This window comes from Pezoporus occidentalis, unplaced genomic scaffold (assembly GCF_034315485.1).
Source record: "Pezoporus occidentalis ecotype Australia unplaced genomic scaffold, CSIRO_AGI_Poc_V1 ctg132, whole genome shotgun sequence".
NCBI classification, from domain to species: domain Eukaryota; kingdom Metazoa; phylum Chordata; class Aves; order Psittaciformes; family Psittacidae; genus Pezoporus; species Pezoporus occidentalis.
This window is the reverse complement of record NW_026913126.1, coordinates 908,482-921,917: the sequence shown is the minus strand read 5'-3', so window position 1 is coordinate 921,917 and position 13,436 is coordinate 908,482. Positions and strand designations below refer to the sequence as shown.

Sequence of the window (13,436 nt, the reverse complement as noted above, 5' to 3'; positions counted from 1 at the left end):
TTTTTACTTCTCTCATGCAGCTACTCTTTCAAGAGCCTTTCATTCTTGCAGGAAGGTTTTTGCTGCTACTTCTGAGTAAATAAAAGGTTTGAGGGGCCTAAGACTTGTGCTGTGAGCTCTAGTTACTTCCCCTTGGCAATGAAATCACCCAGTCAGAGCTAAACTTGGGTCTGGTACAGGTATGCAGGGTCCCTCATATCCAGCAGAATCCAGAATTTAATTTGTATAAGGAATTGGCCAACCTCATGCATCTCCTTTTACTGTTGATGTGTTTCGAGTCTGTTTAAGTACATGCTCAGTATCAAAGATTAGGTTCTGAAAAGCTACATATAATTAAAGGAAATACATACCCGGAAATGAACTGTCTTTATTTTTCCCTGAAATATTCATAGCAGTTCTTCCTTGGAAAGAGAAAGGTGCGTTGCCAGTAAGTTATAATCTTTTGAACTGTCTCTGGCCTTTGGCTCTCCTGTCCTTGTCCACTTGTTTCTTTTGGAAAGAGTGTTTAATTACTGTTTTTTAAATTGTGTCAGGACTTGCTTGATATGCTCACTTTACAGGGTGTAGGCTGCTATGTGGCACTGTTAGTTTTATTTGGGGTATTTTTCCTTAGTATAATTAATAATAAGTATGCTAGAAACTCTTGGGTGTAGTCAGATTTATCAGAATGTAATGTCAGAATTTCAGAAATTAGCTGTTTTGGGGTGGGTTGTTTGTTTTGGTTGTAGTTTGCTTTTAATTGTGGTGACATTGAGGAGCTGGAGCGGGGCCAGAGAAAGGCAATGGAACTGGTGCTGGGCCTGGAGCATAAGTGTGATGAGGAACAGCTGAGGGACCTGGGGGAGTTTAGTCTGGAGAAGAGAAGGCTCAGGGAGGACCTTATAACTCTCTACAACTGACTGAAAGGAGGATGGAGCCTGGAGGCGGCTGGACTCTGCTCCCAAGGAGCAAGGGATGTGACAAGAGGAAACTGCCTCAAGCTGCACCAGGGGAGGTTTAGATGGAGCTGGGGAACAATTCCTTCCCCAAAGGGTGCTCAGGCATTGGAGTAGGCTGCCCAGGGCAGTGCTGGAGTCACGGTCCCTGCAAGTGTTCAAACATCATGTAGACGAGGCCCTCAGTACCATGGGTTAGCAGTTGCCTTGGCAGTGCTGGGGTAAGGGTTGGACTGGGTGATCTTAAAGGTGTTTTCCAACCTGGTTGATTCTGTGGTTAAGATCTTAAAGATTTTCTGCAGTTGCTAAATAAGATTTTTATTAAGGTGGCAAAACACACTGCTGCTGTGATTTATCCATGGTTTTTGCTAAACTACAGTAAACTGGGATTAATTCCATGCTGTAAACTGTTCCCTTTTCAGCTGGTCCCATTCAGTTGCTTGTTTAACACTGAAATAGTACGCAGCTATCTTTGCGAGCATTGAGAACTTAGTTGCAGTTTTGTAAGTTCTTCCTCTTGTTAGACCCTCTTACATGTTGAGGGATTAATATCTTCCCCTCTTCCCTCTCTCCCACCCCTATCCCAACTCAGACTCTAAATTCTTCCCTTTTGATGAACCTTTCTGGGTGTGTAGTTTGGTCTTACAGGTATATCCCTCTCCTGTGGAGTTCTTGAAAAGTTTCTGTACTTAATGACTTTCTACAGAGGAAGCGGGGTTCTTTTTAGACTTCTAAAACTTTCTTTATTACTGGTGTGCAGTAAATATAACACTCAGGTAGACAAAAGGTGTTTTTAGTCGGCTATTCTTTTCTCCTCATTTTTGTTTTATGAATAATGCTGTGTGATAAAGATAGCAAAATTAGTGACAGTTTACATAACAACCTCTATGAGATCTTCCTTCTTTGAAATATCAATTGAATAGAGCCAAGAATAAATGCGTAAGTTAAAATCTATCTGAAAATCAAGTTCTAGATCATGAGTTAGGCTGAAAATAGCAGTTATCAGACATAAAGAAGCTTTCTTACAACACATCCATCTGCAAGAGTTTCCTTTTTCCATTCTCACAAGCAGTTAACATTTTAGATATTGCATAATATTCAGGTCATCTTTTCGTGTTTAGGATTTGAAGGATGAGAAGAAAAAGGCTAGAATGGCAGCATCTAGGGCTGTTCTTGAGAAGTGCACCATGATGCTTCTAACTGCTTCGAAGGTGAGTGGGTATGCATGCTATTACACAGCTTAATCACAGAGAATGGTGTCTGGCAGGATAGCTGACTCTTTTTTCTCAGCCCCGCTCTAAACTTCATGCTAAAGAAGGGTGTAAGAGTAAAGAATGAGTGGAGGAAAATCTTTGAGAACGGTATGAATTTACTTAACACAGTAGCAGTTTAACACAAAGAATTAATTATATTCTAACACATTCCTTAGACTTGCCTTAGCAGAAATCATTCATTTCGCTATACCGCATGTGTGCTCTTTCGTAATACTTAACTTTGCTTTCTTTAAAAAGACTTGCCTGAGGCATCCAGACTGTGAATCTGCTCGTATAAACAAAGAAGGAGTTTTTCATCGAATGAGATTAGCTTTGGAACAGGTAATAGAAATTGTAACTGACTCAAGGCCAAATGGAGAAAGTGAAATGGCCCCCATCAGCATATATTCTGGTATCAAAGAGTTCAAGGTGAGTGGAAATAGTATGGTTTTCTAGGGTCTAATAAATTATCTCAAAACTAGAAAGGGATGTGTGTGTAAATGTTTTGTGTTGTTTTGTTTTGCTTTTGTTAAATTCAGAATGGCAGACCTGCATCTTTTCAGCAGTGTTAACTTAAATAACGGTCCCAGAATAGTATAGAATCTGGCAAGAGATGATTATAATTTCATTGTTGTTGCCAGAAGGCACCTTTTGATATTTGCCATCTCCGCCTGTATGAGGGTGCATTCAGAACTCTTAATGTTTGTTGAGGTGATGCCTTGATGCTGAATAAACCTGAGTATCAGGATATCTATCAGAACTTCATTAAAACTGTTTTTGAAGAAGAATTCTTGCTTTTTAACTGGTAGTATTTTTAAAACTGCACACAAAAATATTAATCCAGACATCTAAAAAAGCAAACCGTCATTCAAAGGCAGTATCATGAGTTGAAATTGTATCATCTCGTAGCGCAGTCAGTTTTTCCTGATAAAGGCTTTTCTAAATTTCCTACTGGATTAAGAACAGTTGCGAACAACCATGTCTTATTTCTTAGGAGTCTGTGACTTGTTTATTTTTTATTTGTTTTTATTATTTTTAATTATATTTTGTTATTAATTTTCTCCCTCCATTTAGAATTTGGCTGATTTTTTTTTTTTGTGAAATGTCTCAAATTATTCAATTTCTTACATGTAAATATTTAGAAAAATACTCAAAAGAGATGATACAGATGTGGAAAGATTGAACAAAACCTGAACACACAATTTCTGAAACTTACTGAACTTAAAAATTTTTATTGACAGAAGTGGAACAGTTGTGTATTTGCTGTTACTTTTCCTAAATGGCCAGTAATTTGCTGATGGTGTTATTATGTTTAAATTAAGAAAAAAAATACTAAACCCTTAGCTGGATGTCTGGATAAAGCAAATCATTGGAATACTTTGAGAAATGTGAATAATTAAGAAAGCACTGAGGAGAAAAAGAAAATGTAAAATGATGCATCTGCTTTCCGCATTTGTGCCGCAACCGTGCAGCCACATAAATTCTCAAAGAACTGCTGTGTTTCTTTTCCAGAATAAGGTGGAGGGTCTTCGTGAGAATCTTTATTTTCTCTCAAAAGAGAACCTTTCAACAATGCTGGAAGTTATCCTGGAACATACGGAGGACTTCACAGACTCTGCCTATACCAGTCATGAGCACAGAGAACATATTTTGGAGCTGTCTAAACAGGCTAAAATGGAACTAGAGCAGCTGGTTTCAGTGTGGATGCAAGCTGTAAGAGCTTTTTAGCAAAGTAAATCTTTTCACCTCTACTTTGGAAGCCATTTTTAATGCAGTGTTTCTTCTGGTCTAGGAAGAGAGAACTCTGTGTGTTCCTCACAGTGAGGGCTGATCAAGGAAGCCAGAGTTTGTTCTGTGCTTCGGCAGTTTCAATATGTTCTGTCCCTGCCCCAGTGGTGTTGCTTCATTGATTCTTTGATGCCTAAATTAAGATACTGGTGGCAGTGGGCTAATGAAGCTGTAAGTGGAAACAAGAAGGCAAATGGAACTATATTGCTCAGTCTTAAACAGTTAGGTCTTTGGTGGAATAGTTCAGAGACTTCAGTGGTCTTGGTCCCATGGCAGTGACCAGTTTCTGTTACTTGTTTTCAACAGAATTGGAACACACCTGAACTATTGAAAAGGAAAATACTCTAAAAAATTCACATTTTTGTAATCCTGTGGAAAGGGAGGAAGGACACACGAAGGCTTACAGAGAATTTTTGTTTGTCCTTTTTACAAGATCTAACCGATAATTTTCTTTTTTAGAGAAGTAGCACATTAAGCCTTCCTCTGTCAGTTCTTTTATCTTGTCCCTTGAAGATGACAGAACATAAATGCAAAAGGGGGAGGAAAAGCAGAGGTGGAAAATGCAGCTGCTTCTTTGATGCTGACTTGCTTTTGGTCTGGTTCCTGGGAAAAACGTATAGCACAAAATCTTACCAAAACTGTGAAATGTGGCAGATGTGTACTAGTGTAGGGTACTTACATAACTGAGTGTTTTTACTTCAGAGAAACCATTTTTGTTCCATTTCTCCTCTTTGAATCAGATACTGCAGTCAGATGTTCTTAATGCAGTAATGCAGTGTGAACAGCATATAAATCTTACTGATAATACAGACTGCTGTTACTACAGAGAAGACACGTATAGAATAATAATAACATATACTCCTTAACGCCATATAAGAAACTAAAACTGTGTTTAGCTTGGTGTTGGTGATTAGCCCTGACTGATAGGCAGCTGTGTAAGCACTGCTCAGCAATAGCTAACACTTCCCAGTGCTATATCAACACCGTTTTTGTCACAAATCCAAAACAGCACCATACCAGATACTGTGAAGAAAATTAAGTCTATCCCAGCCAAAACCAGTGCACTTGGGTATTTCAAAGTTCTGTTACCGGTAGAAAATGGTCACCTCTAAATAGTACACATGCCACGTTTCAAGTGATAGAAATGAGGGCCTAGTGCAAGACTATGCATATATACGATCCATGAAAATATTTGGGCATGCACATGTGTGCTTGTGCATTGAGTGTTTTCATTAATGAATAACCACCAGCTTCATCAGAGGGTGAATATTTTCTGAGGGATGTAATGTAATTCAGGCTGGATTGGTGATAAGGATACATGAACTGGGTGATATGTAGAGCTCTTAAGAGTGCCGTATTGTCTCCCTTTTTGCTCACCATACTTCCTTTCAGCAAGCAGAGTAACTGTGAGTCTTCAGTGCAGAGTGTTTTTAAACAGAAGTCTCAAGTTTAGGTTTGACTCACATCACTGATTGCTCTTTCTTGTATTACTGTATGTTAATGAAGCTGGAGCAAAACAGATAACCTACTGCTGTTCATTTAATTTTAAATACTTCTGATATCCTTCCTGTGTATGTTTGAGCTCATAAGGTCACAAAATACTCTCCTGGTTTATGTTTTCCTGTAACCATAGTTTGGCTAGACAGTTCCTTCACTTTGTGTTTTAAAAAAGTTGCACATAGAATGCACTTACACAAATTACTTAAAGCATTAAATTTGAGAGATAAGTAGCTTTGAGACAAAGCTTTGCAGATAAGAATACCTGAAAAACTTGCCATATTTGCTTGGGTGGGTGATTTTTCCTTTAAATAAAATGGAGAGTATGCATGTCTATACCTACACACATTTTGTCTGTGTATGTTTATGTTAATTTGGACTCTGAGACACTAATATTTTTTTTCAGCTATGGCTAGTTTAACAGTCCCAGCTAGGATAATTGTTTCCGATGTATTTCAGGGAAGAATGCAAAATTACTGCTACTTAACTCTTTTCCCAGTGTGTGTCTCTTGGCATCTGGGTTGTTCCATAGGTAGGTGCTGTTTGCAGAAGTGGCAGCTCTGTCTTGAAGCTACCTTAATAAAATGTTGTAGGCTAGTGTACTCCTTTAAGTTATATGGAGAATGATCTAGAGTCTTACAAGGATGCTTTAAGTAACCTTTTTTTAGTCAAGTATAGAACTTTTGGTATATTTTAGGTACCACTTTAATTTAAAAGGGTCTTTGTCCTTTCAAAACTACTTAAAAATTGCCTTAAGCTGTTGCTGTCCTTTAGGATGTTTAGATAGAAGAATTTTGGAAGTTGTGAATTTCATGGAAAAAAGAAAAGCTCAGTGAGCTTTAGAAATAAACTGCTGTTGAGCAGAAACAGTCAGTTAATTTGGATCACTATTAGTTTTAGATTTGATTTGGTGATAGCTGTTTCTATAAAAGACTTTTTCAAGTAGAATACACATAAGATGTGCGAATGAAAACATTACATCCAGAAAGGAAAGGCTGTCTTCTAAAGCAACTTGAAGTAATGACACATAATGTGAGGGTGAGATTTGCTGGGGTATTTGTATAATGTTTTGTCTGTTGCTTTCTTTGGCTTGTAGCAAAACCAGAAGACAAAGGATCTCATGGAAGACTTGGAAGTAGCTATTTTAAAAACATGCCAGTGCATGAATGAACTTAAAAGAGAGGTAAGTTTAGTTTAAGCAAGCATAAACTGAATAAAAGCGTGACTTTCTTGCTTGTTGTATACGAAATTGTAAAATAGGATCGTGTACCCTCAAAAGATAGGAACTATTTATGGACAAGAGTAGCTAAATCAGAATTACATTTGGGAGCGGGTACGCAGTCGTCTTCTGTATCCTTACTAGAAATGCTTAGAAATCTGTTAAGATACGTAGTCTCTTTGCTAACTGACAACAATAAAAAAGGTAAGTGTTTGAACATAAGTACTACGTATATAATCACTACTTTAAATGTAAAGGCTAAACTTTCCCTGGGGATGCGTGTATCACTGTTTTAAATACTTTTTCTTGTAGTGTGTGCTTAAATGAATAAATCACATTTGCTGTCTGTTTGTACTTAACCTCTTCTGTTGATTTCTATAGCAGAAATGTGTTACGATAGTGCCTTACGCTCAGGTATTTTTCTAGACATTTGGCAGCTCTGTATGTTCCTGTTGTAAATCATTTTTTTCCTAAATGCAAGCATGCTAGATGTCAACTTACATACACATATGAGATAGCTGCCTCATTTGGTACATGGGGTGGACTGCACTTGCTGATCAGTGACATGTGTGTGCATTCATCTGTCCCCCTCTCCGTTAATGAATAGCATTGCTGCCTTGTCCGTTCTACAGATTTGAGCCAAATACAGGATTACTAGTTTCTGGCAGCTTTCAAAATACTTGCAATAACCTTCACATTACTGTTCCTTTACAGTAAGACAACAGATGGAGAAATGACAGCTAAGAACAGTGAGGGTTTCAATACTAGGCTACAGAACAGTGTAAAGATGTTAGGGAAGTATGGTGAACTTGCTTAGACTGAACTCTCAAGCTGCTGTAACTGGAAAACCATGATTGCTCAAAAAAACAGTGCTGCATATTTTTTAATAGGGGTAGAATGAGAAATTTCCTTTTCTGGAATGTAATTCTTGCAGCTGTCCTGAAGATTTGAACAGTGCTTTGAACCTATTTCAGTTGCAGTTAAGTGTTTTGCACTTCTGCTGTCAGGCAGTGTGTTGGGCTCCCAGGAAATGGAGGGTACATAATTAGTACACTTGGATTAATGGTTTTTTTGTTCAGTCAGTATTATGTAGGAAGGCAGTAGCAGAGCTTCTCTGGAGTGGCGTTCAGCTGCTTTAACTGTAAGATCATCCTTTCTGAGTAACATTGCTCCTGTGTGCTGACTGAGGAGGGAAGATTCCTAGTCAAAATAGTATGTGACTATATAATTGCATAGATCATAAAACCAAACATGGCTGGAATATGATATGTGGAAGAAGTCATTAATACCCTGTATTTTCTTGCAGCTCCATAAATGTAAATCTTACCTTATTGTCCTGCCCACAGGTTTCTATTTGTGCAGATCTTACACAACAAAGACTACACATTTACCACACTTAACTTAAAGAATTTTTTCAGGTGACAATAATAGAAAATTACCCTCTGTAAACTAGCAGAGATGGCATAAAATACAAAACAGTGGCTTACCTGTCCCCTGTGGTGTAGCTCCATATTGAAAGCAATGCAGGGGAAAATGTAGTACACTGGTTTAGAAATGGAGCAAATTCAGTGAGTGGGTATGGATTTCTAAATGACAAATCCTAAGTTCTGTATGACTTGCTTTGGTGATCTGTAGAGCATGAAAGTTTGCTTACTAAAGGCTTTTTTAAAATACACAGGATTCATGCTACTCATAGAAGTAAATTTAGAGTATTATGTTGTTTTCCTTGTTCTCTGTGTAGTGATTAGATTGATCTAGTAGCCATGCTTCTGTATGTGGCTAAGGAGGACTGTCCTGTCAGTCTGACTTCGAGTGCTGCAGTGTATCAGCCAGAAACCAGGATCTATATTGGTGAAATTGAAGTACTGTGACTCTAAAGAGAGAGCCTGGGTGGCTGAGAACACAAGACAGCCCTGTTAAAAGTAGTTCTTTCCCATCTCTGTCACTTTATGTAAGAAACAAAAGGTATGTTCCTTCCTTGAGTTGATTTTTCTAACAGTGAGACACAGCATTAAGTAGAAGCTCATTTCTTTTTTAGATCAGGATGAAAAGACTCTCTGATGAAAAGTAATCTCTGCGTAGGCTATATATAAATGAGAATTGCCGGTTCCTACTGTAATATTACAAGCCTTGCAAATATCAGAAATGAAGTCAGGTCTGAAGAAAGGATATTAGTGGTTTGTGCTGATTTTTAATGGCATGCGAGCAATGCTTTAAAATAGTTTATAACAGGTTGTCATAGCTTTTCTCTTGTCTCTAGAAAACAGTCACAGAAAGTTTTGAGGCAACAGCTCAGATTTCTTGTGTGAAAACAAAAACAAACCAAAACCACCCACAAAACAAAAACCCCAACCTTAATTCTGGACTGCAGAGGAAGTACTGCTGGGGAAGGGGATAAAATAGGGTAGAGACCAGTGGAATAACCCCGCAACATATCATTCTAGTAAATACTCTCTTATCTACACAGTTGAGGCCCACCAGTGGTGCAATTTCAAGCTCACTGTATTCATAAGAACTTGAAAAAAAACTTTTTTCATGAATAACCAAGTTTGTTGTATATTCAGTGCAGTCTGGCAAAGTGAGGGTACTAATACAAAAATTGTAATAGTCTTATGACCAAAAGAATGCTCTGCTGTTTCTACAAAGGTCACTATTTTGGTTTCACTTATGTTTTTAAAATGGGCTGATTTTAAGTCAAGTCAGTCACAGGTAAACCTGTTATGACTAGTCACTGTCGAACTAGAATCAGCTGTCACTGATAGCTGTTGTCAGGCAGAGTTCGTCACAGCATGATTTCAGCAGATCCTTGGGTCTGACAGTGGATCTGGATTTAGGGATGCGTTTCAACGGGATGCTTCTCCTTGCTTGTCAGAAGTGTATGGAGAGTGAGACTTCTTCAAGATCCATCTCTGGCTTGAGTCTCCTTGCAGAAAAGATGCTTTTTTATTTTTCTAAGGCCAGGTCACAAGCTGACTTTTTTTTTTCTTTGCATAACTCAGAATTCAGTTTATTCATAGGAACTTAATTTCTAATATATTATAATCTCAGATACTGTTTGGCTTCAGTCTGATCTGCGGTTCAATGTGTGTTCTTCATGACGAGTAGCCTTTGTGCCATGCTTACACTGAACTTTGTGCCGCACAAATTCATGCACCTGGTTTTCTCCCAGCTGTAGCATTATCAGAAAGCAGTAGTGCCATAACTTCATGTCCTCATTTTACCCACCTGCCCTTTTGTTTCTCTCCATATTTACTTGTGGGGGTTGTTTTTTTTTGAGTGCATTGGAGTTTATCTTTGTCATTTGAACAGTAATTGAAGAATTAAAGTCCCAGAAAATATGCAGGCTGTATAGGAGCTTTCATAGCAGTATATTTTTTGTTTCTTGGAAAAATCAGCTTGTCTCTTAAGTTTATTTTACTTGGTAGTAGATTAATTTCTTTTCTTCCCATGGCTTATCTCTCCTTCTTTTAATGCTTCTCAAGGTTCACAGTGCAGCAACATCTTTGGCAGCAGATCTGCTAAAATACCATACAGATCATATGGTTCTCAAAGCATTAAAAATCACAGGAGTAGAAGGAAATCTTGAAGCTGTAGCAGAATATACTTGCAAGCTATCAGAGCAAAAAGAACAACTTGTTGAGGTGAGTTCACAGCTGCTTTCATTTTGTAAGGCACTTAGAAAATGAGTGGCCAGATTTGTCTTAATCTGTTATTTAGGAAGGCTTTGGTCTGTGCTTTTATAATGTTTATTTATTTTCCTGATATACTGTTGAATTTTGTATTACTCTTGGTAGGGTCTGAGCCAGAGGTGTCACTGTGGCATACAGTTGTTGTAGAAGGGATATACAGCCATACTCAGTTTTCCTCCTGAATCTAGCCTCAATCCTTATGTATATATTGTGACTAAAACAATCATTAAAAAAACAGGTTTCTAGATCCAAATAGAGATGATAGCCTTTTTCTTTCATGCAGTAGGCATTCAGCAACAGCTGAATCTGAAGACGTGTTTTAAGAGCACTGGGAATGTAGGGTTAAGTTTCTTAATGCAGTGAACTTGACTGTTTTGAAGATCTTGTGTAGCTTTTGTCAGACAAGAGGGCCACTGAAAATCTTTCTGCTTTGTGAAAAGCAGTGTATATGTTTTATGTACTAACACGGTTTCATATGCGTAGTATTCACACACGTGAACAAATAGGACTTCTGAGACTACTGAGAGATCGTGGCTTTTAGATCATGGTTTCTAGGAGTGCCTGTGGAGGGGATGACTGCCATGTATCTCATGTGTTGCTCTCATCTGACAGATGAGCAGAAGTAACTCTACCAGTAGGAGACATGCAGAGATCCATCACTTTGATCTGGAACATGGTGATGCCAACACTTGTACTTTCGTGGAATATAAATCTTACCAATTTCTAAAAAAAAAATTGTGATACTGTATGGGGCTTGAGGATTCATCCCAGAAGTATGAATATGCAGAAGCATCACCCTTGAATTTCTGGGGCTGGCAAATCAACGCTGTGGACTTTAAATTTCAGCTTTACTGTTTCCTTTTTCTGTGACTTAAGTAGTGTTCCAGTGAGACAACAATTTTTTCTTTCTTTTCTTTTCCAGGCATAACTATGAGAGTAAATAATGTTTCTGTGTGAGGCCTTGTAGCATTTTTGATGATGGACAGTGCCATTAGTTTCATATTTGCTGTCTCTGTCTTTTAAATGCTCCTTTTGATCTGAAAACTTCAATGTTCCTTCTCAGGCCAAACTTCACTCTTAATCTTGTTAACAAGAAAAAACAAAAGCCAACAAAACAAAACTACATTTTACTTACTGTGGAAGGAAACAGTTCTTCCCTAATTTGCTGGTGATTTGCTCAAAGATAATTCACTCCCCTGAGTGATGAAAGCCAGAATTTTCCACATGGCTGCTAATTGCTGAGTAAGCCTGTTTTGGTGAAGTCATTTATGCTACAATTTTTCCATGTTCTGTAGGTGCCTAATTAGCTTTCAGGTTTATTCAGTCATAAACGTGAAATTGTTGTTGGTTTATTTTTATTTGTTTATTAAGACTTTTCTTTCTCATGGTGGTGTTCTACGCATTCCAAGTCAGGATTTAGCCCTGTTTTTATTGCAAATGCTACCTGAGAAACACCCAGCTGTGTGGTCTCCAAGTTTCTGAAAGGACCATCAATAACCCTGTGGCTCTGTGTGCGTGTCTTTGTGCATGTGCACCTTTCCTCACTGCTAATGAAAGCATATTTTTAACCATTCCTTTCTCTCTTTAATTTATGAAATATATTCAGATGTGTCGCTTACTGAGGCATGTTTCTGGAACTGAGCCCCTCGAGATTACATGCATACATGCAGAAGATACCTTTCAGGTCACTGGCCCACAGGTATGCTTAGCTTTTATCTGGACGCTTCTACTGGACATAAATCAATAAAAATTACTTGTGTGAATTTTTTGAAGACCTGATGTAGAACTGTTCAAAACAGTACTGAGAAAGAATTACACTTTAATCTTGGGTGGTAGCTAAATGAATGCACAAGGAAGATCCTCAAGCCTACAGGTGTCAGATGAATACACTATAGACATAACAGTAGCAGTTTAATTTTGTGGTTTGCCTGTGAAGGCATTTGTGAATTCATGTGCAACACTGTACTGGGACTGAAAATAGCAAATATTTTGTTCTCTGTCCAGATAATTTCTGCTGCAGAAACACTGGCATTACATCCATCTAGCAAGATTGCCAAAGAAAATCTCGAGGTGTTCTGTGAGGCCTGGGAGTCTCAATTGAGTGACATGTCCATGTTGTTAAGAGAAATCAATGATGTGTTCGAAGGAAGAAGAGGTAAGAATGCTATGTAGAAATAGAAAAGCAGTTTTCAGAACATGTAGTCTAAGAATTGCAAGTGTGATTCAGGAAGTATGGTTTTCTTAAGAGCACAATAGACAGTCCCACATCCCGTATGGCAGTGTGGAATCTAGGTAGCCGTACACAGATGTACTGGTTTTGTATAGGTGTTGAATTAGGGTGCTTCTCGGATTTTTCTTTTTCCAAAGAAAAACAGCTAAAAATTTAAAGGTCTGATTTGTGTAAAATTAGGTATGTTTAACTTCCTAGACTGTGATTAGTAATATCAAGTGGAATTGTTCCAAACACACAGAAGTATTCCACACTGCTCTTTGCCAGCGGTGTCCAAATATTAGGGATGTAGGGCTTTTATCCCAGCTTTCGGCTTGTCTAGGGTATACCAGTGTATTGCAGTGAAGATATAACTTAAATTGTGTAACATCTTTAATTCATTTCCTGTATTTCTGGGGGAAAAGCTATATATATATATTCTGTACTGTCAGCTTGCCTTGTATTCACTTCATAATGTAGTGAATGTAGTTATTTGATTTTTAAACTGCTGTCCTTTCTCGTGGATGGAATCTCTGATGACTGCACACTCTTGGGATTTTTTCTCTGGTTGGTAAGTTTACTGGTATTTGTACAACATGTAGAAGAAAACCTTGGAGTCTTAAAAAGAAAATAAGTCTGTGTTTACTTTTAGCATAGGGTAATTTACTTTTAAATGGAAACCGTATTGTTTTTCATTTTTATCTAACATAATTTTTTTCTGGATGATGTCTTTATGTAGCCTGTCATATTTATTGCGGCTACGTGTTCGTTTCAGTCTTCAAAGTGTAATTGCATACAGGTAGAATGTAATATATGATAATACTGAATGTCTTGTATTTTTAAGAA

At 37.9% G+C, this 13,436-nt stretch overlaps 1 protein-coding gene across 1 annotated transcript in view; it reads left to right on the top strand.

Annotated features, from left to right (window-relative positions):
- CTNNAL1 (catenin alpha like 1) overlaps positions 1 to 13,436 on the top strand; it is a 54,679-nt gene that overhangs the window by 29,724 nt on the left and 11,519 nt on the right. The window contains exons 5-11 of the mRNA XM_062608961.1: positions 2,057 to 2,146; positions 2,447 to 2,617; positions 3,701 to 3,901; positions 6,570 to 6,656; positions 10,175 to 10,333; positions 11,988 to 12,080; positions 12,386 to 12,536. Of these exons, the coding sequence (XP_062464945.1) occupies positions 2,057 to 2,146; positions 2,447 to 2,617; positions 3,701 to 3,901; positions 6,570 to 6,656; positions 10,175 to 10,333; positions 11,988 to 12,080; positions 12,386 to 12,536 (952 nt within the window). The remainder of the gene's footprint in view (positions 1 to 2,056; positions 2,147 to 2,446; positions 2,618 to 3,700; positions 3,902 to 6,569; positions 6,657 to 10,174; positions 10,334 to 11,987; positions 12,081 to 12,385; positions 12,537 to 13,436) is intronic.